General features: G+C 46.8%; 1 protein-coding gene across 2 annotated transcripts in view; it reads left to right on the top strand.

Moving 5' to 3' along the window:
• Nucleotides 1-27127, top strand: part of ttc27 (tetratricopeptide repeat domain 27) — a 154248-nt gene that overhangs the window by 26973 nt on the left and 100148 nt on the right. For both annotated transcript variants that reach the window (XM_055639932.1, XM_055639931.1), the window contains exons 5-7: nucleotides 1676-1778; nucleotides 5457-5621; nucleotides 22452-22585. In XM_055639932.1, the coding sequence (XP_055495907.1) occupies nucleotides 1676-1778; nucleotides 5457-5621; nucleotides 22452-22585 (402 nt within the window). The remainder of the gene's footprint in view (nucleotides 1-1675; nucleotides 1779-5456; nucleotides 5622-22451; nucleotides 22586-27127) is intronic.

Below are 27127 nucleotides of genomic sequence, written 5' to 3'. Positions count from 1 at the left end.
GCTAATGTTTTCAACGATGATGAATGAATGAAGAAATGTAATTGTGATCCAAGTCCAAAGCAGATTTAAACTTTTGATCTGAAGAGAGACACAAAAAGCTGGTGTAACTCACTCAGCATCTCTGGAGACAAGGAGTAGGTGACGTTTCGGGTCGAGACTTTTGACCTAATTAGCACCTTTTACTGACTCCAGGTATCTCCTATTTTGAATTATGTAGGAAGGAACTGCAGCTGCTGGTTTAGACCAAAGATAGACACAAAATGCTGGAGTTATTCAGCGGGACATGCAGCATCACTGGAAGAGGGAATGGGTGACACCCTTCTTCAGACTGAAACCTTCAGTCCTTTCATGCCCATCGGTATGAAGAAGGGTCTGGACCTGAAACATCAACCATTCCTTCTCTCCAGAGATGCTGCCTGTCCCGCTGAGTCACTCCAGCATTTTGTGTCTATTTTGAAGCACTCGATTAAAGTGGTGAAGATAGCTTAATGTGAGCATTTGGCTGGGGCATGATCTGTGCTTGCTTCACGTGCTGTTGTTATGTGCCATGTCTATATTTCTATCATTACTGCCACTTGCGGAAGGGTTGCCTCTGCTGCATTACTTCATTTCAGTTCAATTACACTTTAATTTGATTTAATAAAAACTTTTTTTTAATTCACAGCTTTGGCTTTTCAGAATCAAAGCAAGTAATCAACAAGAATGTAAATAGTCGTGGATGACTAAATTAAAAAAACATTAGTTAAATGTTATCCTTGACATTACTACACTCAGTTTTCCCTACTTCTGAATATGAATTACACCCAGATAATGTGTTACAATGATCAACCAAGACAATTCAATATTTCAGCAAAGTTAGATTATTGTGATATTCCTGGCGCCAAAACGTGTGTTGCACAGCAGGTTAGATGCTGTCGTCTCATCTGAGGGACAAGGATTCATATCCACCCCAAATGGATGGGATGGAGAATTCCTCTGTGTACAGTTTTGGGAGTACAAGAACAAATGAGGTCCAATCTTCTTAGTCTAGTTCCATATTTTAATGTCGTTTAGAGAATCAGCATGGAAACAGGCCCTTTGGCCCACCGAGTCCGCGCCGACCAGTGATCCCAGCACATTAAGACTTCCCTACACACACAAGGGACAATTTTACATGTATACGTTCATACCAAGCCAATTAACCCACAAATCTGTACGTCTTTGGAGTGTGGGAGGAAACCCACGCAGGTCATTGGGAGAACGTGCAAACTCCGTACAGACAGCACCCGTGGTCAGCATGGAACCCGGGTCTCTGGTGCTGTGAGGCAGCAACTCTACTGCTGAGCCACCTGTATATGTGTTATATGATGCTGCATTAAAGCAAAGTGTAGGTACCCATACATTTAGGAAAAGGTTTGATCACTTTGTTGTTGAGAAGATACTTGCACTCATCAGAGAGTTCAGTAAGAGATAAGCTGTTCAATAAGAGATAAGATGTCATTATTTAAGTGTGGAAGTGAAGGACAGAGGAGTAATTTGTGTCCTGTATGACTCTATCACCTGCATGGAAGATTGCTGACTTGTGGATATGTAGAATCTAATGATTTGTAGTCTTGCCATGATGGAATGACTGGACTAAATGTTTGTAAAGGTGAAATAACTGTTTTGAAAAGAATCCATCTTTCTTGCTCTGCAGATGTTGCCGTGGTGGACAATGCGATGTGTAAACATTCACCAGCAGTTGCTGGCAGAGCGCTCCTCTCAACTCTTCACCATCGTTCAATGCTGTGTTGACAAAGGTACAGATTCCCTGCAATTACATATGTCAGAAAAATCCACATTATTAGTATGCAAAAGGAGGAGGGATATGATTTAAAATAAGAAGGGTCCCAACCGGAAATGTCACCCATCCTTTTTCTCCAGAGATGCTGCCTGATCCACTGAGTTACTCCAGCACTTTGTGACTCGCTTCAGTATAAACCAGCATCTGCAGTTCCTTCAAAACACTTGCCTTTATTTTCTTGAAGTAAAAGTTCACATGACATTTAACATTGCTCCTTCTGGGTTCCATTATACTTTAGCAGAAGACTAAATGAGTAATGCTGATTTTCATTTCCAATTTGATATTCACATCGTTTTGCTGTCATATGATCTAGTGTTGTAGAGCAGAGGGATCTAGGAGTGCAGGTGCGTGGTTCCTTCAAGGTGGAGTCGCAGGTAGATCGGGTAGTCAAAAAGGCCTTTGGCACATTGGCCTTCATCAGTCTGAGTATTGAGTATAGAAGTTGGGAGGTCATGTTGCAGTTGTGTAAGACGTTGGTGGGGCTGCATTTAGAGTATTGTGTTCTGTTCTGGGCACCATGTTATAGGAAAGATGTTGTCAAGCTGGTTCAGAGAAGATTTACAAGGATGTTGCAAGGACTAGAGGGTGTGAGCTATGGGGAGAGGTTGAGTTGGCTGGGTCTCTATTCTTTGGAGTGCAGAAGGATTAGAGGGTGATCTTATAGAGTGAAGTGATCAGAAAGTTGTGCAGAAAGGAACAGCCGATGCTGGTTTGAACCAAAGATGGATCCGGAGAGCTGGAGTAACTCAGCAGGGCAGGCAGCATCGCTGAAGAAAAGGAATAGGTGATGTTTCAGGTTGAGACCCTTCTTCAGACTGAGAGTCGGGAAAGGGAAACGAGAGATATAGACGGTGATGTAGAGAGATACAGAATAATGAAAGAAAGATATGCAAATAAAGTAACAATGAAACAAGCCATTGTTCACTGTGGCCTAGGTGAAAATGAGTTACAGATAATGAGACTCAACAAGACGGCTTTGAAGCTAGTACAACAACATGGCTGGGGGAGGAACGGAGAGAAAGAGGACCAGTCACAGCCTCAGAAAGAAAGGAGGTTCCTTTAGGAAGGAGAGAAGGAAAGCTGAGAAATTGTAAGGGTAAAAAGACCCTAATTGGAGTTATTTACAGGCCCCCAAACAGTAGCCAGGATAGAGGATACAAGTTACATCAAGAGATACAATTGGCATGTAAGAAAGGCAATGGTGCCGTGGTCATGGGAGATGTCAAATTCCAGATACTGGGAAAATCAGGTTGGTACTGGATCCCAAGAAAGGGAATTTGTAGAGTGTCTCCGAGATGGTTTCTTGGAGCAGTTTGTAGTGGAGCCTAACAGGGAAAAGGCAATTCTAGATTTAGTGTCGTGTAATGAACCGGATTTGATGAGGGAACTCGAGGTAAAGGAACCATTAGGAGGTAGTGACCACAATATGATAAGTTTTAATCTGCAATTTGAGAGGGAGAAGGTGAAATCGGATGTGTCGGTATTACAGCTGAGCAAAGGGGACTACAGAGGCATGAGGGAGGAGTTGGCCAAAGTTGACTGGAAAGGCACCCTAGCTGGGATGACGGTGGAACAGCAATGGCAGGAATTTCTGGGAATAACCCGGAAGATGCAAGATCTTTTCAGTCCAAAGACGAAGAAAGATTCTAGGGGGAGAAAGAGGTGACCGTGGCTGACAAGGGAAGTCAACGACTGTATAAAACTAAAAGAGAAGGCATATAACATAGCAGATTAGTGGGAAGCCAGAGGATTAGGAAACTTTTAAAGAACAACAGAAGGTAACTAAACCGGCAATACGGGGAGAAAAGATGAAATATACACAAAGATAAGCCAGCCAATAATATAAAAGAGGATAGCAAGAGTTTCTTCAGTTATATAATCAGTTTTCCGGAAGTGGCGGCGCTGGGAACGGCTGCGGCTCGCCTGCAGTCCGTTTGTCTGTGGTGGATGTTAATTTGTGTTTATTGTTGTTATTATTGTATCATTGTATGTATGACTGCAGGCACAAAATTTCGTTCAGACCGTAAGGTCTGAATGACAATAAAGGAAATTCATTCAATTCATATAAAGAGCAAGAAAGAGGCAAGAGTGGGCGTTGGGCCACTGGAGAATGATGCAGGAGAAGTGATAATGGGGAATAAAGAAATGGCAGAGGAGTTGAATAACTTTTTAGCATCAGTCTTCACAGTGGAAGACACCAGCAACGTGCCTGAAATTCAAGAGTCAGGGGGTGGAAGTTAGTGGAGTGGCTATTACTAGAGAGAAGCTGCTTGGGAAGCTGAAGATGGATAAGTCACCTGGACCAGATGGACTGCACCCTAGGGTTCTGAAAGATGTGGCTTTAGAGATTGTGGACGCATTGATAGTGATATTTCAAGAATCACTAGAGACAGGAGTGGTTCCAGACCATTGGAAAATTGCCAATATTAGCCCGCTGCACAAGAAGGGAGCAAAGCAGAATAGTGGGAACTATAGGCCGGTTAGTCTGACCTTAGTGGTTGGAAAGATTTTAGAGTCCATTATAAAGGATGAGGGTACGACGTACTGAGAAGTTCATGATGAAATAGGCCAAAGTCAGCATGGTTTTGTGAAGGGGAGATCTTGCCTGACAAATTTGCTGGAAATCTTTGAAGAAGAAATAGTAGGACAGACAAAAGAGAGTCAGTAGATGTTGTATATCTAGATTTTCAGAAGGCCTTTGATACGGTGCCACAAGTGAGGCTGCTAAGGAAGATGAGAGCCCACGGTATCAAAGGGCAGATACTAGCATGGATAGCAGGTTGGCTGGATGGCAGAAGGCAAAGAGTGGCAATAAAGGGGGCTTTCTCTGGTTGGCTGCCAGTGACTAGTGGAGTTCCGCAGGGCTCGGTGCTGGGGCCGCCACTCTTCACGTTGTATATTAATGATTTGTACGAGGGGATTGAAAGCCTTGTGGCCAAGTTTGCGGATGATACGAAAATAGGTGGAGGGGCAGGTAGTGTAGAGAAAGCAGGGACTCTGCAGAAGTACTTGGACATGTTTGGAGAGTGGGCAGAGAAGTGGCAGATGGAATACAGTGTAGCAAAGTGTGGAGTCATGCATTTTGGTACTAGGAATAAAGGCGTAGGCTATTTTGTAAATGGGGAGAGAATCCAAAAATTGGAGTTGCAAAGAAACTTGAGATTGCCAGCGCAGGATTCCTGTGAATAATTTGAAGCATCTTTCAGTGCCAGAGACTGCTCACAGAGTGCAGGAGGATGAGGGGGGATCTTATAGAGGTGTATAAAATCATGAGAGGAATAGATCAGGTAGCTGCACAGAGTATCTTGCCCATAGTAGGTGAATCGAGGACCAGAGGACATAGGTTTATGGTGAAGGGGAAAAGATTTAGTAGCAATGTGAGGGGTAACTTTTTCACGCAAAGGCGGGTGTATGGAACAAGCTGCCAGAGGAGGTAGTTGAGGCTGGGACTATCCCAACCTTTAAGAAACAGTTAGACAGGTACATGGATAGGACAGGTTTGGAGGGATATGGACCAAGTGCAGGCAGGTGGGACTAATGTAGCTGGGACATGTTGGGCGGTGTGGGCAAGTTGGGACTGTTTCCACACTGTATCACTCTATCTCTATTTGTTATTTATTCAATTTATTTTCAGTGCAATCAAATAAGACCTTTCTCTGCTCTGCGGAATGTGGAAATTTAGCTATTCAGTTCCACCTGGAGTGCGGATATGCGCTGCTGTACTACTATGACTATACAAGGGCCAAGGAGAATTTCTCTGCAGCCCAGAAAATGGCAAGACTCTCTACAACTGTGACAGGTAGGTCACATTCTCAAATGCTACATTTTGGAGTTCTTTTCATTCTGTAACTAATTAACTGAAGAGACACAAATCCAGCGACGAGTGTTGTCACAAAATAATATGAGAAGAAATGAGTTTACTGTGAATGTTAATGAGGGCGGCACAGTGCCACGTCAATGATAGTTTATTCAGTGTTCACGGTGGCGCAGCGGTAGAGTTGCTGCCTTACTGCGCCAGAGACCCGGCTTTGATCGCTGGTCGGTGCGGACCCAGAGGGCCGAATGGCCTGTTTCCGCGTAGTATCTCTAATCTAAACTAAAGACGGTAGTTAGACAAATAAAGCTGGAGTAACTCAGCAGGTCAGACAGCATCTCTGGGGAAAAGGAATACCTGACGTTTCGTGTCGAGATCCTTCTTCAGACTGAGAGTAAGGGAAAGGGAAACAGGAGATATAGACGGTGAGATAGAGATATAGAACAAACTAGACCAATGGCAGACCCATCTTCTCCCCCAACGCACCCGTCCCCTCCAGGTGGCCCCCACGGGAGGCGTGGGGGGCAGAGAGGGAGCGGAGGGGGGGGGGGGGGGGAGAGAGGGAGGGGGGTAGAGTTTGAGGGGGTGTCATCACAGAGGAGTGGTTCCCGAATGCAATACTTCCTCGCTCCCGGCTGGTGGGTCGCGGCTCCCGACTGCAGTTTGCAGACTCCAGGCGGCAGGGCCAGTGTACGGGGGCGGGGGGGGGGGGGAGGGGTGGGGGGGGGGGGGGGGGGGGGGGGTGGGGGCAGAGAGGGAGGAGAGGAGAGGGAGGGGGGAGAGAGGGGGGGGAGGGAGGGAGGGGAGAGAGAGAGAGGGGAGGGAGGGGGAGGAGAGAGGGAGGGGGAGGGAGGGGAGGAGAGAGAGAGGAGGAGAGAGAGAGGGGGGAAGGGGAGAGGAGAGGAAGAGGGAAGAGGAGGGGGAAAGAGAGGGGGGGGGGAGGGGGAGAGGGAGAGGGGGGGGGGGAGGGAGAGAGAGAGAGAGAGAGAAGAGAGAGGAGAGAGAGGACAGGACAGGGAGGAATTGAGGACAGGGAGGAGACCAGAGGAGGTGCTGAGAGGGAGGAGAGGAGAGAGGAGAGAGAAAAGAGAGGAGAGGGGAGAGGGGGAGAGGGGGGGAGAGATGGAATAGAGAGATAGAAAGATGGATAGATGGATAGAGACAGAGAGATAGATGGATGGATGGATGGATGGATGTAGAGAGAGAGGGAGAGAGGGAGGAGAGGGGGGGGAGAGAGGGAGAGAGAGGAGATATGGAGTGAATATATTTTTTACATATATATCTCTATAGATTCCAATTTATTAAAGAGAGGAGAGAGGGAGGGATGATAGTGAGAGGGAAAGAGAGAGAGGAGAGGAGAGAAGAGAAGAGAGGAGAAAGAGAGAGGGAGAGAGAGAGAGAGAGACAGAGAGGGGAGAGAGGAGAGACAGAGAGAGGCAGGGAGAGACAAATAAATAGAGGATGCAGAGAAACAGCAAGAGAGAGAGAAAGAGGGAGAGACAGACAGAGAGGGAGAGAAAGAGAGAGAATGGGGGGAGAGAAGGAGAGGGAGGGAGAGAGAGGAGAGAGAGAGGGAGAGAGGAGAGAGGGGAAGGAAGAGGGAGAGGGAGAGAGGAGAGAGGGGAGAGAGAAGGGAGAAGAGAGAGGGGAGAAGAGAGAGGAGAGGAGGAAGGGGAGAGGAGAGGGAAGAGGGGGAAGAGAAAGAGGAGAGAGGAGGAAGAAGAAGGGGGAGAGAGAGAAGAGGGGGGGGGGAGAAGAGAGGGGGAAGAGAAGAGAAGAGAAAGAGAGAGAGAGAGGGGGAGGGGGGGAGAGAGAGAGAGAGAGAGGGAGGGAGAGGAAGAAAGAGGGGAGAGAAGAAGAAGGAGGAGGAAGGAGGAGGAAGAGAGGGAGAGAGCAGAGAGAGAGAGAGAAGAGAGAAGAGAAGAGAGGGAGAGGAAGGAGAGAGAGAGAGAGAGAGAGAGAGGGGGAGGAGAGAGAGAGGAGAGAGGAGAGAGAGAAGAGGAGAGAAAGAGGAGAGGGGGGAGGGAGAAGGGAGAGGGGGAGAGAGAGGGAGAGAGGGGAGGAGAGAGGAGAGAGAGAGGAGAGAGAAGAGAGGGAGGGAGAGGAAAGAGGAGAGAGGAGAAAGGGAGGAGAAAGAGAGAGAGGAGAAGAGAGAAGGAGAAGAGAGAGAGAGGAAGAGGGAGGGGAGAAGAGGGAGAGAAGAAAGGGGAGGGAAGAGAGAGGAGGAAAGAAGGAAGAGAGGAGGGAAGAGAGAGAGGGGGAGAGAGGAAAAGAGAGAGGCAGAGGTAAAGGAGAGAGCGGAGGAGATAGAGGAGAGAGAGAGAGAGAAGAGAGGAAGAGGGAGGGGAGAGGGGGAGAGACAGAGAGAGAGAAGGAGAGTGAGAGAAAGAGAGAGAGAGAAAGAGAGAGAGAGAGAAAGAGAGAGAGAAAAGAGAAGAGAGAAGAGGAGAAGAGGGAGAGGAGAGAGAGGGAGGGAGGGAAGGAGAGAAGGAGAGAGGGGGGGAAAGAAAGGAGAGAGAGAGGGGAGGGGAGAGAGGGAGCAGAGAGGGAGAAGAGAGAGAGAGGAGGAGGAGAGAGGAGGAGAGAGGAGCAGAGAGAGAGGAGAGGAGAGGAGAGAGAGGAGAGGAGAGGGGGAGAGGGAGAGAGGGAGAGGAGAGGGGGGGGGGAGAGAGAGGGAGAGAGAGAGAGAGAGAGAGAGAGAGAGAGAGAGAGAGAGAGAGAGAGAGAGAGAGAGAGGAGAGAGAGAAGAGAAGGAGAGAGAGAGAGGGAGAGAGAGAGAGAGAGGGAAGAGAGAGAGAGGAGAGAGAGAGAGAGGGAGAGAGAGAGAGAGAGGAGAAGAGAGAGAGAGAGAGAGAGAGAGGAAGGGAGGAGAGGGAGGAGGGGAGAGAGAGAAGGAGGAGAGAGAGGAGGGAGAGAGAGGGAGAGGAGAGGAGAGGGAGAAGGAAGAGAGAGAGGGAGGGAGAGAGAGGAGAGGAGAGAGAGAGAAAAGAGAGAAGAGGAGAGAAAGAGAGAGGAGAGAGAGAGAGAGAAGAGAGAGAGGGGGGAGAGGGAGGCAAGAGAGAGGAAGAGGGAAAGAGAGAGGAGGGGGAGAGGGAGAGAGAGGAAAGGAGAGGAGGAGAGAAGAGAGAGAGGGGGAGGGAGAGAGGAGGAGAGGAGGGGAGAGGAGAGAGGGAGAGAGAGGAGAGGAGGGAGAGGGGAAAGGGAAGAGGAGAGGAGAGGAGAGAAGAGAGGGAGGGAGAGGGAGGAGGAAGAGAGAGAGGGGAGGAGAGAAAGAGAGAGAGGGAGAGAGGAGAGGGGGAAGAGAGAGAGAAGGGGGAGGGGAGAGAGAGGAGAGAGAGGAGAGAGAGAGAGAGAAGAGAGAAGTGGAGAGAGAGAGAGAGGGGGGAGAGGAGGGGAGAGAGAGGGAGGAGAGGGAAGGAGAGGAGAGAAGAGGAGAGGAGAGAAGAGGAGAGGAGAGAGAGAGAAAGGAGAAAGGAGGAGGAAGAGGAGAGAGAGAGAGGGGAAAGAGGGAGATAGAGGGCAGGAGGGGGGAGAGGGGGAGGGAGGGAGAGAGAGGGGGAGGAGAGAGAGGAGAGGAGAGAGGGAGAGGGGGGAAAGGAGAGAGGAGAGGAGAGGAGAGGAGAGGAGAGAGAGAGAAGAGAGGAGAGAGGGAAGGGGGAGAGAGGGAGGAAGAGGGAGAGGGAAGAGGAGAGAAGGGGAGAGGAGAGAGAGAGAGAGGAGAGAGGAGGAGAAGGAGAGGGGAGGAGAGAGGGAAGAGAGAGAGGGGAGGAAGGAGAAAAAGGAGAGGAAAGGAGAGAGAAGAGGAGAGAGAGAGAAGGAGGAGAGGAAGAGAGAGAGGAGAGGGAGGAGAGGAGAGGAGAGATAGATAGATAGAGGAGATAGATAGATAGATAGATAGATAGATAGGAGGAGAGAGGAGATAGATAGATAGATAGATAGATAGATAGATAGAGAAAGGAGGAGAGGGAGAGAGAGGGGGAGATAGAGAGAGGGGAGAGTGGGAGAGAGAGGGGAGGGAGAGAGGAGAAAGAAGAGAGAGAGAAGAGAGAAAGAGCGAGAAAGGAAGACAGAAAGAGAGAGAAAGAGAAAGAGCGAGAGGAGATACAGAGAGAGAGAGAAGGGGAGAGAGAGAGAGAGAAGGGGAGAGAGAGAAAGAGAGAGAGAGAGAGGGAGAAGACAGAGTAAAAGAGAGGCTGAAAATGAGAGAGGGTGAGTGCAGTGAGAAAGAGATAGAGAGGGAGACGGACAGACAGAAAGAGAGAAAGATAGGGACACAAAGCCAGACAGACAGAGAGAGATTAGGGAGAGAGGGAGAGGGAGAGAGGGAGAGAGAGAGGGAGAGAGAGAAGAAGGAGAGAGAGGGTGTGGGGGGGGGGAGAGGAGGGACGAGAGAGAGAGTAGGGGTGGGAAGTGAGAGGAAGGGGAGAGGGAGAGGAGTGTGGGGAGAGAGAGAGTGTGTGGGGAGAGATAGGGAGGAGGGGAGAGAGAGGTGAGGGAGAAAGGGAGAGAGAGAAGGGGAGAGAGAGGGGAGAGAAGAGAGAGAGGGGGGGGGAAGAGAGAGAGGGAGGAGAGCAGAGAGGGAGAGAGGGAGGAGAGAGGGAGAGAGAGAGAGAGAGGAGGGGGAGAGAGAGGGAGAGGGGGGGAGAGAGAGGGGGAGAGAGAGGGAGGAGAGAGGGGAGGAGAGAGAGAGAGGGCAGAGAGGAGAGGGGAGGAGGGAGGAATCCAAGATCAAAGTTTTAATAGTTGTATGATAAATGAAAGATATGCAAAAAAAGTAACGCTGATAACGGAAATAGACCATTGTTAGCTGTGGCCTAGGTGAAAACGACAATGAGATTCAACAAGATGACTTGGGTGGGGGATGGGTGGAGAGAGGGGGATGAAGGTTGGTAATCTTTGGAATTCTCTACTCAAGGTGACTGGACTTTGTTTGAGACAGATGAATAGATTTTTGGATGTTAATGAGTCCAGGGATAGGGGGTGATGCAGGGAAATGATGTAATAAGATCATAAGTGACAGGAGCAGGATTAGGCCATTCGGCCCATCAAATCTACTCTGCCATTCAATCATGACTGATCTATCTCTGTCTCTCAACTCCATTCTCCTGTCTTCTCCCCATAAACTCTGACACCCGTACTAATCAAGAATCTATATATCTGTGCCTTAAATATATCCACTGACTAGGCCTCCACAGCCTTCTGTGGCAAAGAATTCCACAGATTCACCACCCTCTGACTAAAGAAATTCCTCCTCATCTCCTTCTTAAAAGAAAGTCATTTAATTCTGAGGCTATAACCTCTAGTCCTAGACACTCCCACTAGTGGAAACATCACCTCCACATTCACTCTATCCAAGCCGTTCATTATTCTATATGTTTCAATGAGGTCCACCCTCATCCTTCTAAACTCCAGTGAGTACAGGCCCAGTGCCGACAAACGCTCATCATATGCTAACCCACTCATTCCTGGGATCATTCTTGTAAACCTCCTCTGGACCCTCTCCAGAGCCAGCACATCCTTCCTCAGATATGGTGCCCAGAATTGCTCAAAATATTCCAAATGCGGCCTGACTAGCGCCTTATAAAGCCTCAGCATTATCCCTGTTTTTGTATACAAGCCCTCTTGAAACAAATGCTAGCATTGAGTTTGCTTTCATTACCACTGATTCAATTTGCAGATTAACTTTTTAGGAATCCTGCACCAGCAATCCCAAGTCCCTTTGCACCTCCGATTTCTGGATCCTCTCCCCATTAAGAAAATAATCTACGCCTTCGTTCCTACTACCAAAACACATGACTCCACACTTTGCTACACTGTATTCCATCTGCCACTTCTCTGCCCACTCTCCCAACCTGTCCAAGTCCTTCTGCAGAGTCCCTGCTTTTTCTACACTACCTGTCCCTCCACATATTTTTGTATCATTCGCAAACTTGGCCACAAAATTAGAACAGACAAGGGAGAAACATTAACACTGCCTAAAGATATTAATGATAGATTTCTACAATACTACCAAAAATTGTATTCATCTAAAATTTAAAAGAATATCAGAACAAAGTTTAACACTCACAACAAACCAAAGAAATTTCCTCGACTACAGTATAATAATCGGGAAAAAATTAATATTAAAATTTTGGAAAGGACCTACAACCCCCACAATTAAAATGTGGATTGCGGAAATGTCGGAGACCCTATACTTAGAAAGAATTAGACTCGTCTTAATGGCCAAAGAAGATCTTTTCGATAAAATCTGGGCTCCATTCATTAACTATCTGAAGGGATAGATTGGCACAGCACGATGACCCAACTGAAACTTGAACTCAGGATCAGATGAAAAGCTATACTTTCTACGAACCTATCTCCATTGACGTATTACAGGTAACCCATTCCACCTCTTCCGTTTTTCTGTGTTTTTTTTTATTTGTAACTTTCTACCCTCTCTTTCTCTCTCTTTCTATAAAAAATAAAAACACTAGAAGCAGAAGTAATTGATAATTGAAAATTTTAATAATGTATGACTGATGTATATGAAAAGTCTTTTTACTATAATATGTAACTATACTTTATAATATGTCTACTTCTAATAAAAATATTATAAACTAAAAAAAATAAAAAAAATTAAAAACTTGGCCACAACGCCTTCAATCCCCTCGTACAAATCATTAATATACAACGTGAAGAGTAGCGGCCCCAGCACCGAGCCCTGGAGAACTCCGCTAGTCACTGGCAGCCAACCAGAAAAAGCCCCCTTTATTGCCACTCTTTGCCTTCTGCCATCCAGCCAACCTGCTATCCATGCTAGTATCTGCCTTTTGATACCGTGGGCTCTCAACCTCTTTAGCAGCCTCACGTGTGGCACCTTATCAAAAGCCTTCTGAAAATCTAGATATACAACATCTACTGACTCTCCTTTGTCTGTCCTGCTATTTACTTCCTCAAAGAATTCCAGCAAATTTATCAGGCAAGATCTCCCCTTCACAAAGCTATGCTGACTTCTGCCTATTTCATCATGAACTTCTCAGTACGTCGTAACCTCATCCTTTATAATGGACTCTAAAATGTTACCAACCACTGAAGTCAGACTAACCGGCCTATAGTTCCCACTATTCTGCTTTGCTCCCTTCTTGTGCAGCGGGGTAATATTGGCAATTTTCCAATGGTCTGGAACCACCCCTGACTTTAGTGATTCTTGAAATATCATTATCAATGCGTCCACAATCTCTAAAGCCACCTCTTTCAGAACCCTAGGGTGCAGTCCATCTGGTCCAGGTGACTTCTCCACCTTCAGCTCTTTCAGCTTCTCAAGCACCTTCTCCCTAGTAATAGTCACTCCACTAACTTCCACCCCCTGACTCTCTTGAATTTCAGGCATGTTGCTGGTGTCTTCCACTGTGAAGACTGATGCAAAAAAGTTATTCAACTCCTCTGCCATTTCTTTATTCCCCATTATCACTTCTCCTGCATCATTCTCCAGCGGCCCAACGTCCACTCTTGCCTCTTTCTTGCTCTTTATATAACTGAAGATACTCTTGCTATCCTCTTTTATATTATTGGCTGGTTTACCTTCGTATTTCATCTTTTGAATTGAATTGAATGAATTGAATTGAATTAAATTCCTTTATTGTCATTCAAACAAGTTTGAATGAAATTGCGTACCATGCAGTCATGACAGAAAAAAAGCAACAAAACACACAATGAACACAATTTCATGCAAACATCCATCACAGTGAATCTCCAGGCACCTCCTCACTGTGATAGAAGGCAAAAATTCTTATCTCTTCCTTGCTTGTTCTCCCGCTGCATCGCGGTGATCTATGTTGCAGCCTCTGCCGGGCGATGGTAAATCCCGCGGCCGATTTTAAGCTCCACGAACGGGCCGATTATAAGCTCCACGAACAGGCTGATTCAAACTGCGCGACTCAGGGCGGACGAAGTTGCCGCCGTGGGAGCTCCCGAAAATCGGACACCAACCAGGGACCTGCGAGCTCCCGATGTTGCCGTGCACAGGGCCCCGAAGCTCCGAAGTCGTGTCGCAGCCACAGCGCCACCACAGCCTCCGAAGTCAGCCAGCCCCGCGATGGTGAGTCCCCAGGCTCTGCCACCAGAGCCCCCAAGGTCGATTCCAGTTGGAGGCCCCCAGCTCCACGATATTAGACCTCAGCGCAGACGGAGATACGACAAGGGAAAGGTCGCATCCCCGTTGAAGGAAGAGATGAAAAAAATGTCCCCCCCCCCCCCCCCCCAACATATACACAACTAAAAATAGACTAAAACATACATCAACAAGATAAAAAGAAAACAAAAAAGAAAGACAGACAGGCTGCAGGCAAGCCGCAGCTGCTTGGGCAGCGCCGCCACTTCCCGATATTGTCCCCATATTGTCTTTTTAGTTAGCCTCTGTTGTTCTTTAAAAGCTTCCCAATCCTCTGGCTTCCCACTAATCTTTGCTATGTTATACGCCTTCTCTTTTAGTTTTATACTGTCCCTGACTTCCCTTGTCACCCACAGTCAACTCATTCTCCCCCCCTAGAATCTTTCTTCCTCTTTGGAATGAAAAAATCCTGCATCTTCTGAATTGTTCCCAGAAATTCCTGCCATTGCTGTTCCATCGTCACCCCTGCTAGTGTCCCTTTCCAGTCAACTTTGGCCAGCTCCTTCCTCATGCCTCGGCAGTATCCTTTGCTCAACTGCAATACCGACACATCCGATATCACCTTCTCCCGCTCAAAATGCAAGTGTTATCATATTGTGGTCGCTACCTCCTATTGGTTCCTTCACCTTGAGTTCCCTTATCAACTCGGGTTCATTACACAATGAACAATGTCGGGGTTGGGGTAAAAGCTATCATCTTCTGAACATAGCAGAGACTAGCAACTGAATGGCCCATCCCTGCTATTTCTTGGATGCTCATGTTATACATTTGCACTGGAGTGCAGCTGTTTAGTTTGGTGATACAGCACGGAAACAGGCCGTTCGGCCCACCGGGTCCGCTCCGACCAACGATCCCCGCACATTAACAGTATCCTACACCCACTAGGGACAATTTTTACATTTGCCAAGCCAATTAACCTACAAACCTGCACGTCTTTGGAATGTGGGAAGAAACCGAAGAACTCGGAGAAAACCAAGGCAGGTCACGGGGAAAACGTACAAACTCCGTACAGACAACACCCGTAGTCGGGATGGAACCCGGGTCTCCGGCGCTGCATTCGCCGTAAGGCAGCAACTCTACCGCTGCGCCACCGTGACTGCCCTATTTTCGACATCACCCGATACAGCAAGTTACAATGTCAGAGTGTGCCCTTGAAAAATCAGTGACAGTCAGCAAAAATAGCTTACGGTTACATCACCAGATATTCCAAATGAACGATAATCAGTATTGAGTAAATGTGGAAGGCAACTGTCCCACAACTGCACACATTCACCGTGTTGTATTCTGTCTTTAGATGTCACACTTACGAATGTACTCTGCTCATTAAAGGTTGAAAATGCTGAGTTAGTGGAAAAATAGCTATTAAGGTTGCCAATCATTTCAAAATAAAATTAATTCAAAATATATTTCCATCCTGCTAAATATTTTAATTTCCTCTTTACTTCAGAGATATCAAATCTGGTCTATTCTCTGAATTATTCTTAACATGTTTTTGCTCACTCACTGATTATTTGGTGTTCCAGTTCTAGAGGGTACTGCTGGAAGTTAATGGCAGGGATGTGAACTTTTAGCAGAACCTCTGCTTTTCTAGTTATTAAATTCTGACTTCCCTTGTCAGCCATTGCAGCCACTTTGAGCAACACAGTGGGCTGGGTATATCTGGCCTCACTGTGCAGATCCATTTCTTCCTGGCCTTTTAGGCACAACATGCTGGAGTAACTCAGCAGGACAGGCAGCATCTCTGGAGAGAAGGAATGAGTAACGTTTCGGGTCGAGACCCTTCATCAGTCTCGACCCGAAACATCGCCCATTCCTTCTCTCCAGAGATGCTGTCTGTCCCGCTGAGTTACTCCAGCATTTTGTGTCTATCTTTGATGTAAACCGGCATCTGCTGTTCCTTCCCACACAATTCTTCATGGCCTTTTTCCAGGCTTGCTGTCTCACTATAAGCTTGTATCCTGAGAATATTCCCAGGAATATGCATGGAGACTGGTAGCACTGTGGAGGATCTGGGTGAAAGGGGAAAGGGGGGAGGATAAAAGGGAAATATGGGAAATATCTCTCGTTACTCATCTCCCATTCCCGAGTCCCATCTTTCCCTTATATTCCCCTCTTTCTTCCCTGCCCCCTTCCATTCATGCCCCTCTCTCTGCTTTATTTCAGTCCTCCTTTCTTTAACTGGCATTCCTTTGTTTCCTTTTCACCTCTCACCTTTGTCACCTACTTCAGTTTTCTGCGATTTAAATCCCCCTCATGTATCCAACTATGACTTGTGTAGGAACCAAAGATAGAAATCAAAATCTGGAATAACTCAGCAGCTCATGCAGCATCTCTGACGTTTTGGTGACGTTTTGGGTCGGGTATGAAGCAAGGTCTCGACCAAAAATAGGTACTAGCATGGATAGCAGGTTGGCTGGATGGCAGAAGGCAAAGAGTGGCAATAAAGGGGGCTTTTTCTGGTTGGCTGCCAGTGACTAGCGGAGTTCCGCAGGGCTCGGTGCTGGGGCCGCTACTCTTCACGTTGTATATTAATGATTTGGACGAGGGGATTGAAGGCTTTGTGGCCAAGTTTGCGGATGATACGAAAATAGGTGGAGGGGCAGGTAGTGTAGAGAAAGCAGGGACTCTGCAGAAGGACTTGGACAGGTTGGGAGAGTGGGCAGAGAAGTGGCAGATGGAATACAGTGTAGCAAAGTGTAGAGTCATGCATTTTGGTAGTAGGAATTAAGGCGTAGGCTATTTTGTAAATGGGGAGAGAATCCAAAAATCGGAGTTGCAAAGAAACTTGAGATTGCCAGCGCAGGATTCCCAAATGGTTAATCTGCAAATCAAATCAGTAGTAAAGAAAGCAAACGCATTTATTTCAAGAGGGCTTGTATACAAAAACAGGGATGTAATGCTGAGGCTCTATAAGGCGCTGGTCAGGCCACATTTGGAATATTGTGAGCAATTTTGGGCACCATATCTGAGGAAGGGTGTGCAGGGTCCAGAGGAGGTTTACAAGAATGATCCCAGTAATGAGTGGGTCAATCTATGATGAGCATTTGACGGCACTGGGCTTGTACTCACTGGAGTTTAGATGAAGAGGGGGGACCTCATTGAAACATACAGAATATTGATACACTTGGATACTGTGGATGTGGATAGTAGTTTCCACTAGTGGGAGAGTCTAGGACCAGAGGTCACAGCCTCAGAATTAATGGACGTTCTTTTGGGAAGGAGATGAGGAGGAATTTCTTTAGTCAGAGGGTGGTGAATCTGTGGAATTCTTTGCCACAGAAGGCTATGGAGGCCGTCAGTGGATATATTTAAGGCAGAGATAGATAGATTCTTGATTGATACGGGTGTCGGTTATGGGGAGATGGCAGGAGAATGGGTTTAGGAGGGAGAGATAGATCAGCCATGATTGAATGGTGGAGTAGACTTGATGGGCCGAATGGCCTCAATCTACTCCTATTCCTTATGAACTTGTGACTTGTCAGGTATTGCTCCACCTCCACTTCTCATTTCCATTTTTTTCTCCCCTATTCAGTCTGAAGAAAGATCCCAACCCGAAACATCGCCTATCTATTCCCTCCACAGACGCTGATCCTGTATGTTCCTCTGTATTTCATTTTGTTGCTCCAGCAGGGATGAACTGGAGTTGTGACATCCTGGCTTGTGGCTTGTGACATCTCTTGTGACTGGCTTGTGACATCCAACACTATCATCGTAGGTTTAAACCAGTTCTATCAGAGTCCATTAATGCCAACTGTTACCTGATGTCAAGGGAGGTCACTCTCACCTCATCTCCAGAGGTGTTTGAACCAGAGCTGTGATGAGGTTTAGAGCCAGATAGATCTGGTGAAACCCAAACTGAACAGCTTATTAGTGAGTACGTGCCACTTGATGGCATTCGACCAGATCTTCCATTTTGATGGTGATTGTAAATAGGTGGAGATGAACTGGATTTATTTTTGTAAATTGTATGTATGGTATCTTCATTATTGAGTCGATGGTGGTGTTGTAATTGTATTGGAGCAACTTGAATAGAGGCCCAGATAGTTTCTGGGGGCAGGTCTTCAGTTCCACCGCTGGGCTGTTGACTGCTTCTGGACCATTTGCTATGTCCTGTCATCTCAGCCTTGCCTCCATACTCCTTGAGGTGAATCAAAGTTGGTGTAGACTGGTGGTGCAGCGGTAGAGTTGCTGCCTCACAGCGCAAGAGACCCGGGTTCAATCCTGACTCCGGGTGCTGTCTGTGCGGAGTTTGTACGTTCCTCCCGTGACCTGCGTGGGTTTTCTCCGAGATCTTCGGTTTCCTCTCGCACTCCAAAGACGTACAGGTTTGTAGGTTACTTGGCTTGGTGTAAATGTAAAATTGTCCCTAGTGTGTGTAGGATAGTATTAATGTGCGGGGATGGCTGGTCAGTGCAGACTCGGTGGGCTGAAGGGCCTGTTTCCTCGCTGTATCTCTATACCTAAACTGGTTTATTTAAGGTGGGGATCTCAGCAGAAAGCTGAGATGGAAGTTTTTTCTCTCGCACTGGGTTCCATTACTGTTGAGAATGGGATGTCCTTGGAGCCATCGCCTCCCATTCGCTGCATTGATTGTCCACCTAATGTGCTCACCCAGCGGCGTTTCAGATCTAATTTGTGAGAGGTTGCTCTGCTCTTTCTATTGTACCTTGCTGTTGCTTTTTGGATTGATGTGTGGCATCTTCAGCAGGCCGGCCTCTCATTATATGTAGGTGTGACTGGTTCTGCCCCCACAAGGCCTCCTCACTCGGCATGTAATGTAATCATACTTCACTGAGGGGTAAACATAGAACGTTGAATGTGGAAAACAATTTGTCCAACCTCTCTTTTATGGCGAGGCCTTCAGTCCAGGCAGTGTTCTGGCAAATGCCATCTGCTCACTCCCCTTAGTGGAAGGTCACACTTCAGAACCGCTCCAATCTTCACACGTTCTGAATCTTCAGTCATTCAGGATGTGAGAATCTAGAATTACTCGCTAGAATTTAGAAGGTTGAGGGGGGATCTTATAGAAACGTACAAAATTCTTAAGGGGTTGGACAGGCATATAGATGCAGGAAGATTGTTGCCCGATGTTGGGGAAGTCCAGAACTAGGGGTCACAGTTTAAGGATAAGGGGGAAATCTTTTAGGACCGAGATGAAAAAAACCTTTTTCACACAGAGAGTGGTGAATCTGGAATTCTCTGCCGCAGAAGGTAGCTGAGGCCAGTTCATTGGCTATATTTAAGAGGGAGTTAGATGTGGCCCTTGTGGCTAAAGGGATCAGGGGGTATGGAGAGAAGGCAGGGAAGGGATACTGAGTTGGATGATCAGACATGATCATATTGAATGGCGGTACAGGCTCGAAGGGCCGAATGGCCTACTCCTGCACCTAGTTTCTATGTTTCTAGTCGGAATGCATAAGCATGTTAATGCCACTTTGGCCAACTCTGTGCCACAATTATGAATTTGACGGGAACAATTGAATATGGAATATGACTAAAACTGCAATACATTCTTTGAAGTAATTGATAACATCATTATTTTAGTACCTTTGCTGGGCATGACTCTCCAAACTTCATTCCTTCTTTTTTAGTTTAGTTTAGAGATACAGCGTGGAAACAGGCCCACCAAGTCCACGCCAACCAGCGATCTCCGCACACTAACATTGTCCAACATACACTAGGGACAATTAGACAAGACAATAGGTGCAGGTGTAGGCCATTCGGCCCTTCGAGACAGCACCGACATTCAATGTGATCATGGTTGATCATCCCCAATCAGTACCCTGTTCCTGCCTTCTCCCCATATCCCCTGACTCCGCTATCGTTAAGAGCCCTATCTTCCTCTCTCTTGAAAGTATACAGAGAACTGGCCTCCACTGCCCTCTGAGGCAGAGAATTCCACACTCACAACTCTCTGTGAGAAAAAGTGTTTCCTCATCTCCATTCTAAATGGCTTACTCCTTATTCTTAAACTGTGGCCCTTGGTTCTGGACTCCCCCAAAATCGGGAACATGTTTCCTTCCTCTAGCGTGTCCAAACCCTTAATCTATCTATCTATATTACTATAATTCTGATCTTGACCACTTCCTGTTCTGTATATTGATTTTAGAAAAAACTCTGCCACTTACGGCTGTGATTTTTGACCATCTTACACAGAGTTACCCTCCGCTGTGCAGGACAAGAGGATTTTTCCCATCGATTAAAAATAAAGGAGTTATTAGTGTTTAAAAAATGTTGAGATTCTCTCTCCTGAAGGCCACGCCAAGAAGTGTTGAGTGCCTCAGTCAGTCTCTGCAAGATGGGGGAGCGAGAGGGTCACGTCTCTCAGTCTGAGCTGTGAATAACACTGAACACATGTCTACTAAACTGTGAGTGTGGTTTTACTGACCTTGAGTGCCCTTAATGTGGTTTGAAAATGAAAATGTGGTTGGTTTGAAATAAAGCACAACAAATGGTTGGTGGTGGTTGGTTTGAAATAAAGCACGGCAAATGGTTAGTGGTGGTTGGTTTGAAATGGTAAATGATTAAAAGTCTAAACTTGACAACTTCCTGTTTGCACTGTATATTGATTTTAGATAAAACGCTACCACTTACGGCTGCGATTTTTGGCCATCTTACTCAGTCCCCCACGGCTCATCAGGTGCAGAAGATTCTCCTCATCAATGAAAAGTAAAAGTGTTATTAGTGTTTAAATAATATTGAGAATCTCTCTCCTGTCAATCACGCCATGAAGGCCACGTCCCTTCCAGTGGGAGGGGGGAGGGATTATAAAACGTGGAAGTGTGGGTGTGGCTCAGTCTCTGTAAGATGGGGGAGGGAGAGGTCACGACTGTGAGCTGTGAATCAACTGAACACACTGAATGTCTACTGAATTGTGAGTGTGGTGTTTATGTGGTGTTTTGTGTAGTTTTATGGTGGTTTCACCTTACTTGAAATGGTATGAAACTGCATTTGAATGTGGTGGCCTTGCACTCAGCTTGCAGTGGTATGAAACTGCACTTGAATTTGGTTGTCTTGCACTCAGCTTGAAGTGGTATGAAACTGCACTTGAATTTGGTGGCCTTGCACCCTGCTTGAAATGGAATTTCAAGGAATAGCCGTGAGTCAACTGCCAGCCCACCAGCCGTGAGTGAGCTGCCAACCCACCAGGCCTGAGTGACTGAGCTGCTGCTCCAAGAATCCAATTGGCCCACAATGTCCATACTAGCCCTCTGGAGACCAGTCCCTTCAGCCCACAACACCCATACTAGCGCTCCAGAAAGCCCCCACCCCCCACTTACCACCAATATTGGAATTGGTGGAGAGGTGGAATATTGCGTTGGGGGACCAGCCCTCCCATGTGAACATGGGACCCAACTGGTCCCACTTAGTCTAGTAATCTTATATGTTTCAATAAGATCTCCTCTCATCCTTCTAAACTCCAGAGTATACAAGCCCAGTCGCTTTTAGTGTTTCTTTTACATTTTATATTGATACCAAGCCAATTAACGTATAAACATGTACGTCTTTCAACCGTGGGAGGAAACCCGAAGATCTCGGAGAAAACCAATGCAGGTCACGTGGAGAACATGCACAACTCTGTACAGCAACACCCATAGTCAGGATCGAACCCGGGTCTCTGTCGCTGTAAGATAGATAGATAGATATAATTTATTGCCACACAACCAGGGTCGGTGGAAATTTGGGTTGTCAGCAGCAGTACAATAATAAAGAACGCACAACCACAGTAAAACTGTAACACAAACATCCACCACAGCAATCATCACTGTGGTGGAAGGCGCAAAATGTGGCCAGTCCTCCTCCATTTCCCCCCCGTGGACAGGACCAGACTCCAGAGTCAGTCCAGGATCGGCTCTTCCTCACCGGAGACCGCGGCTTTAAGATGGTGTAGGCCGATCGGTCGAGATTTAAAGACTCCACCGCAGCCAGAAGCACCGTAGACTGCAGGGCCGGCGATCGAAGCTCCCTCCAGTGGTGATGGTGAGTCCATGCCGGCCCCGCGGTAGAAGTTGGCCGCAGGCCGGCAGCGATGGCTTCTTCTTCCCCCGGGTCCCCCACGAGGGATCCCGGGCTGTAGACGCCGCACCAGCTGGAGCTCTGCAGACCGCGACTTCAGGCTGCCGGCTGCCCCGGGCCAGCGAAACGGAGCACTCCCCTCCGGCGAGCCCCAGCGAGGGCTCACCCGCTCCACGCCGAGTCCACGCTGCGCCTGCCGCTGAAGCCCCGGGCGCGTCTCAGGGAAAGGCAGCGCCGATCCTTGATGTTAGGCCACGGGGGAGGCGACCTGGAAAAACTCGCCTCTCCATGGAGGAGGCGACCGAAGCGGTTTCCCCCTTACCCCCCCACACCACCCCCCACACAAAACACACGAAGGAACATTAAATACATACTTTAAAACATACTAAAAAATAAAAAAAGGTTGAAAAAAACTAACGCGCTGCTGACATGGCTGCTGCCAGAGCAGCGCCCCCTACACAAGGAGAAACATGATGTTGAGCAACTGTCAAGGCAAAGGCAGCAACTGTCTCTTTACACCACCGTGTCGCACAATAGATCTTAAATTCAGTGAGTATAATATCCTGTTTTTCCATCCACTGTAGTTTCTGAAAGCCTGCCAGCCTCGATGATCAACACTAAATGTAAACTCAGACTTGCTTGTGTTTAAGGTGCCTTGGGGAAGCGTACCCGATTCCAGGACAGATACTTGGCTCAGCTTATCTTGGATGTCCGGCGGGAAGGTGATGCCCTTTGTCAAACTGATCTCACGCTAACACCAACGCCTTTGGAAAACTTGCCGAAGGTAACTCCAGAATGAAATGACACTTTAAAAGTAGCATTCCTTTGATTCACTTCAATGTTTATAATAAACGTGTCCTGCTCAAAGTTGGTTCAAATGAGTATTTGCTCATGCCTGATTTTAACATGTGGTGCTGGTAGAGTATGGCACGACTCTTGCCCACTGTCTGTCTGTATAATCCTAGTCACCTTCCTCCTGTAGCCACAGATCAGCAGCTGGAGGGAGTCTTTGTGTAGCAATGTTACAACATTTTGAGATTTAAAAAATCAAGTCTGCAATTTATCCCATCAGATAAAACACAACAATAAGTTTAATTTGACACCTAATTCACTTCCATATCTTCAGTATTAAAAATGTTATGGCCATTTTCATACTCGGAAATTAACATCTTGTTGCCTATTGATTTTCCATTGACTTAACACAAAAGCTGTGATCAAGGACAGTGAAATGGCCATAACTTTATTAAAAATTAAGAGAACTGAAAGAAAATTTCAGTTATTATAGATTGAAGCATTCTGAAACAAATATTAAACAATCTTACTTGGATGACCTGAAATTAAAGCAAATAATTAGTTAGTTACCCAATTGTAGCTAATTCCAAACTTCAATTACTAGATCTAAACATCTATCCATTTCTTAAGAAAATATTAACATTTTTAAATAGCCTAAGTGTCCAAATAACATTCACAAAGAATTCACAATAAAACATGATTTTTAAATCTCATTTACATTAATTTATAGGCCAAATGGAAGCAATTTAGTGTTCAATTGCTGTAAATTAATGGCCATTTAAATCAGCTTTCGAGTGGGATCCTGTGGAACTCTGTGGAACGCGCTGGTTTGGAACGTACCCATTGCGGTTTGGAACGTACCGATTGTACCCCATATGCCCAGAAAAATACTGCAGGATTTAATGGCCCCCCAAATTAGCTCCTCGCAACATAAAATTTTGTATAAAGGGATCTTAAGAAGCGCTTTTTAATGTAAAAATAAACAACCTACCTTGCGTTGTTCCCTGCATGAGATCCGTCCCGTTGTCGGCGGTCGCGGGTTTAGAGGATGATTTTTAATCTACTATAACAATTAAATTAACCAATTAAGTTTAAAAATAGCTGCAGCGAACGAACCTCGCAGCGATTTTTCGTCAGCAACTAAGTAGGCTGAACAACCTCAATTTGAATAGCCGAGAGAAAATCGCGTTTTAAACCCGCCCCCCCTCTCGAAGGCGTCAAAATCGCGCACACGGGCGCGATCTGCAGCGCTGCTGAAGGTAGGTTTTGCAACATACCTACTTTGTAGGCAAGGTTGAATAAAAAGATGCATCACAGCTTGGTTTGGGAACAGCTCCATCCAAGACTGCAAGAAATTACAGCAAAATTGTGGCCGCAGCCCAGACCATCACACACCGTGGGGGCACAAAACTGCAACAATATTCCAAATGAGGCCTTACCAGCGCTTTATAGAGTCTGAAGAAGGGTCTCGACCCAAAACATCACCTATCCTTTTTTTCCAAAGACGTTGTCTGAACTGCTCAGTTACTCCAGCACTTTGTGTCTATCCTCAGCATTACACCCTTGGATATTCTAGTCCTTTCGAAATAAATGCTAGCATTGCGTTTGCCTTCCTTACCGCAGCCTCAACCTGCAAATTTATGTACATGCACTTCCGATATCAGAATCCTCTCCCCATTTAGAAAGTAGTCTGTGCCATTATTCCTACGACCAAAGTGCATGACTGTACACTTTGCTACACCCCACTTCTTTGCCCACTCTCCCAGCCTGTCCAAGTCCTGTTTCCTCAACACTAACTGCCCCATCACCTATCTTCATCTCATCCGCAAACATCCAGGTGGCTCCGTCAACAATGGCAGCCTCGCCTTCAGTCTGCCTGTCTTTTTGTCTTTTTTGTTATTTTAGTGTGTTTTAAAAAGTTTGTGTTAATGTTCTTTGGTTTGTTTTATGTGAGGGGGGGGGGAGGGGGGATTTTTTTTCAATCTGCTACCTTGGCGGAGATGCGATTGTTTTCCGGCTTGTATCTCTGCGGCCTAACATCATGGAGCTGGCGGCCTTACTCAAGGCTGACTGAGCCTCTGCGCCATGGACTTACCATTGGAGCCTGCGATCCCTTGCCTGGGATCTACGCTAAAACCGCAGCCTGCGGATTTCAACATCGAGGAGCTTGCAGTCTTGGGCAGAGACTGATGTTGGGCAGCTCCAAAGTCGCAGAAGGTTCGATCTGCCCTGACTCCGGAGTCCGATCGCCCGGAGCTGACAATAGACAATAGGTGCAGGAGTAGGCCATTTGGCCCTTCGAGCCAGCACCGCCATTCAATGTGATCATGGCTGATCATCCCCAATCAGTCCCTGTTCCTGCCTTCTCCCCATATCCCCTGACTCCGCTATTTTTAAGAGCTCTATCTAGCTCTTTCTTGAAAGCATCCAGAGAACCCGCCTCCACCGACCTCTGAGGCAGAGAATTCCACAGACTCACCACTCTCTGTGAGAAAAAGTGTTTCCTCATCTCCGTTGTAAATGGCTTACTCCTTATTCTTAAACTGTGGCCCCTGGTTCTGGACTCCCCCAACATCGGGAACATGTTTCCTGCCTCTAGCGTGTCCAAGCCCTTAACAATCTTCCTGAGATCCCCTCGATGCGGGAGCTTGATCGCCCTGATGCGGAGGGCTCGCCCGCCGGTTGCTGGAGCCAAGATCACCGCGACAACGGAAAGTTCGAGTGCCCCGACCGCGGGAGAACAAAAAAGGGAAGAAGATTGAACTTTTTTTTGCCTTTCATCACAGTGAGGAATGTGGGGTAGTCGCTGGGGTGGATGTTCATGTTAAAATATATTTTGTGTGTTCTGTTGCTTTTTATTGATACAACTGTAAATTTCAAAGATGGTTATAAAAAATTACAGCAGGATCTTGATCAGTAAGGTGGGTGGGCAGAGAAACAGTTAATGGTTTAATGCAGTTTGGAATAGAATAGAATGCCTTTTATTGTCATTCAAACAGCTCTCTCTCTCCTCCTCTCCCTCTCCCTCTCTCTCTCTTCCTCTCCCTCTCCCTCTCCCTCTCCCCCCCCTCTCTCTTCCCCCCTCCCGCCCATTCTATGCCGATGACTTATGAAGTAACGAAGAAGGTTGACAAGGCTGTAAACGTTGCCTCGTATAATTCAGCAGGAACTTCTTGAAAGTTAGATGACATGGGATCCAGGATGATACAGGATTGGTTTAGTTTAGTTTAGAGATACAGCACGGAAACAGGCCCTTCGGCCCACCGGGTCCGCGCCAACCAGCGATCTCTGCATATTAACACTATCCTACACACACTAGGGTCAATTTGTACATTTGCCAAGCTAATTTACCTAAAAAAACCTGTACGTATTTAGAGTGTGGGAGGAAACCAGAGATCTCGGAGAAAACCCACGCGTTCACAGGAGCACGTACAAACTCCGTATAGACAGCACCCGTAGTCTGGATCAAACACATGCGCCATGTGGTTCATCTCACTAACTTGGATGAAAATGCGTAAGGTGTGTTTGTAGACACAAGGAACTGCAGACAGACACAAAATGCTGGAGTAACTCAGCGGGACAGGCAGCATCTGTGAAGAGAAGGAAGGAATGGGTGACGTTTCGGGTCGAGACCCTTCTTCAGACTGAAGGAACTGCAGATGCTGGAATCTTGCACAGAACATGGTGTGCTCCAGCATTTTGTGGTTGTTAAGCCTGCAGATGACACTAAAGTGTGTGGTAGACTTCACTAAGGCCTCAGTCCTGGGATTGTCTTCTGTTTGGGTCATGCTGCTGTAGAAATACTGTTATTAAATGTTGAAAGGGTGCAGATATGTTGCTAGGGACGAGTCACTGAGCTTTAGGGAAAGGATGAGCAGGCAAGGAGTTTTCTCCTTGGAGTGCGGGAGGCTGAGATGTGATCTAATAGAGGTGTGTATAATCATGAGGGGAATAGATAGGATGCATGCCCAGGGGTTTTATAACATTTTTATAACCTTATGGAGTTTACTAATCTTGTTTTTAAAATGTCAGTATGGCTTCAAGAGTCCATAGACCAGGTTAGAAAGAAAGTTACAGCACATAAAACCCTGGTTGATGGAAATTAAATTGCAGTCCATGGGAATAATGTGAAGTTGCTGAGAGCTTTGGCAGAAGGAAGTCAGTCCACAGCAACAGCAAAGTAGGACATCAGCACAAACGTTGTTGTCGGTTCAAAGAATAAAATCCGTCTGATACTTTCCATGACTGGGGGTTAAGACACATGAACTGCAGACTAGACCACAAAATGTGGAGTTATCACGTCAGCTGGACATTCCAGCATCTTCTGTGAAGAGAAGGCAAGGAATTTGGTGGACGTTCGGTCAGAAAGGAGGGATAGATATGTTGCGAGGGACGATCACTGAGCGTTAGGGAAGGATGAGCAAGGCAAGCGTTTTCTCCTCGTCAGTGCGGGAGGCGATGACATTGGATCGTAATAGCAGGTGTGTATCAATCACTGAGGGGCATAGATAGGATGCATGCCGGGTTTTATATA

This window comes from Leucoraja erinacea, chromosome 8 (genome assembly GCF_028641065.1).
Source record: "Leucoraja erinacea ecotype New England chromosome 8, Leri_hhj_1, whole genome shotgun sequence".
Lineage (NCBI taxonomy): Eukaryota > Metazoa > Chordata > Chondrichthyes > Rajiformes > Rajidae > Leucoraja > Leucoraja erinaceus.
This window is presented reverse-complemented; position numbering and strand designations above follow the sequence as displayed.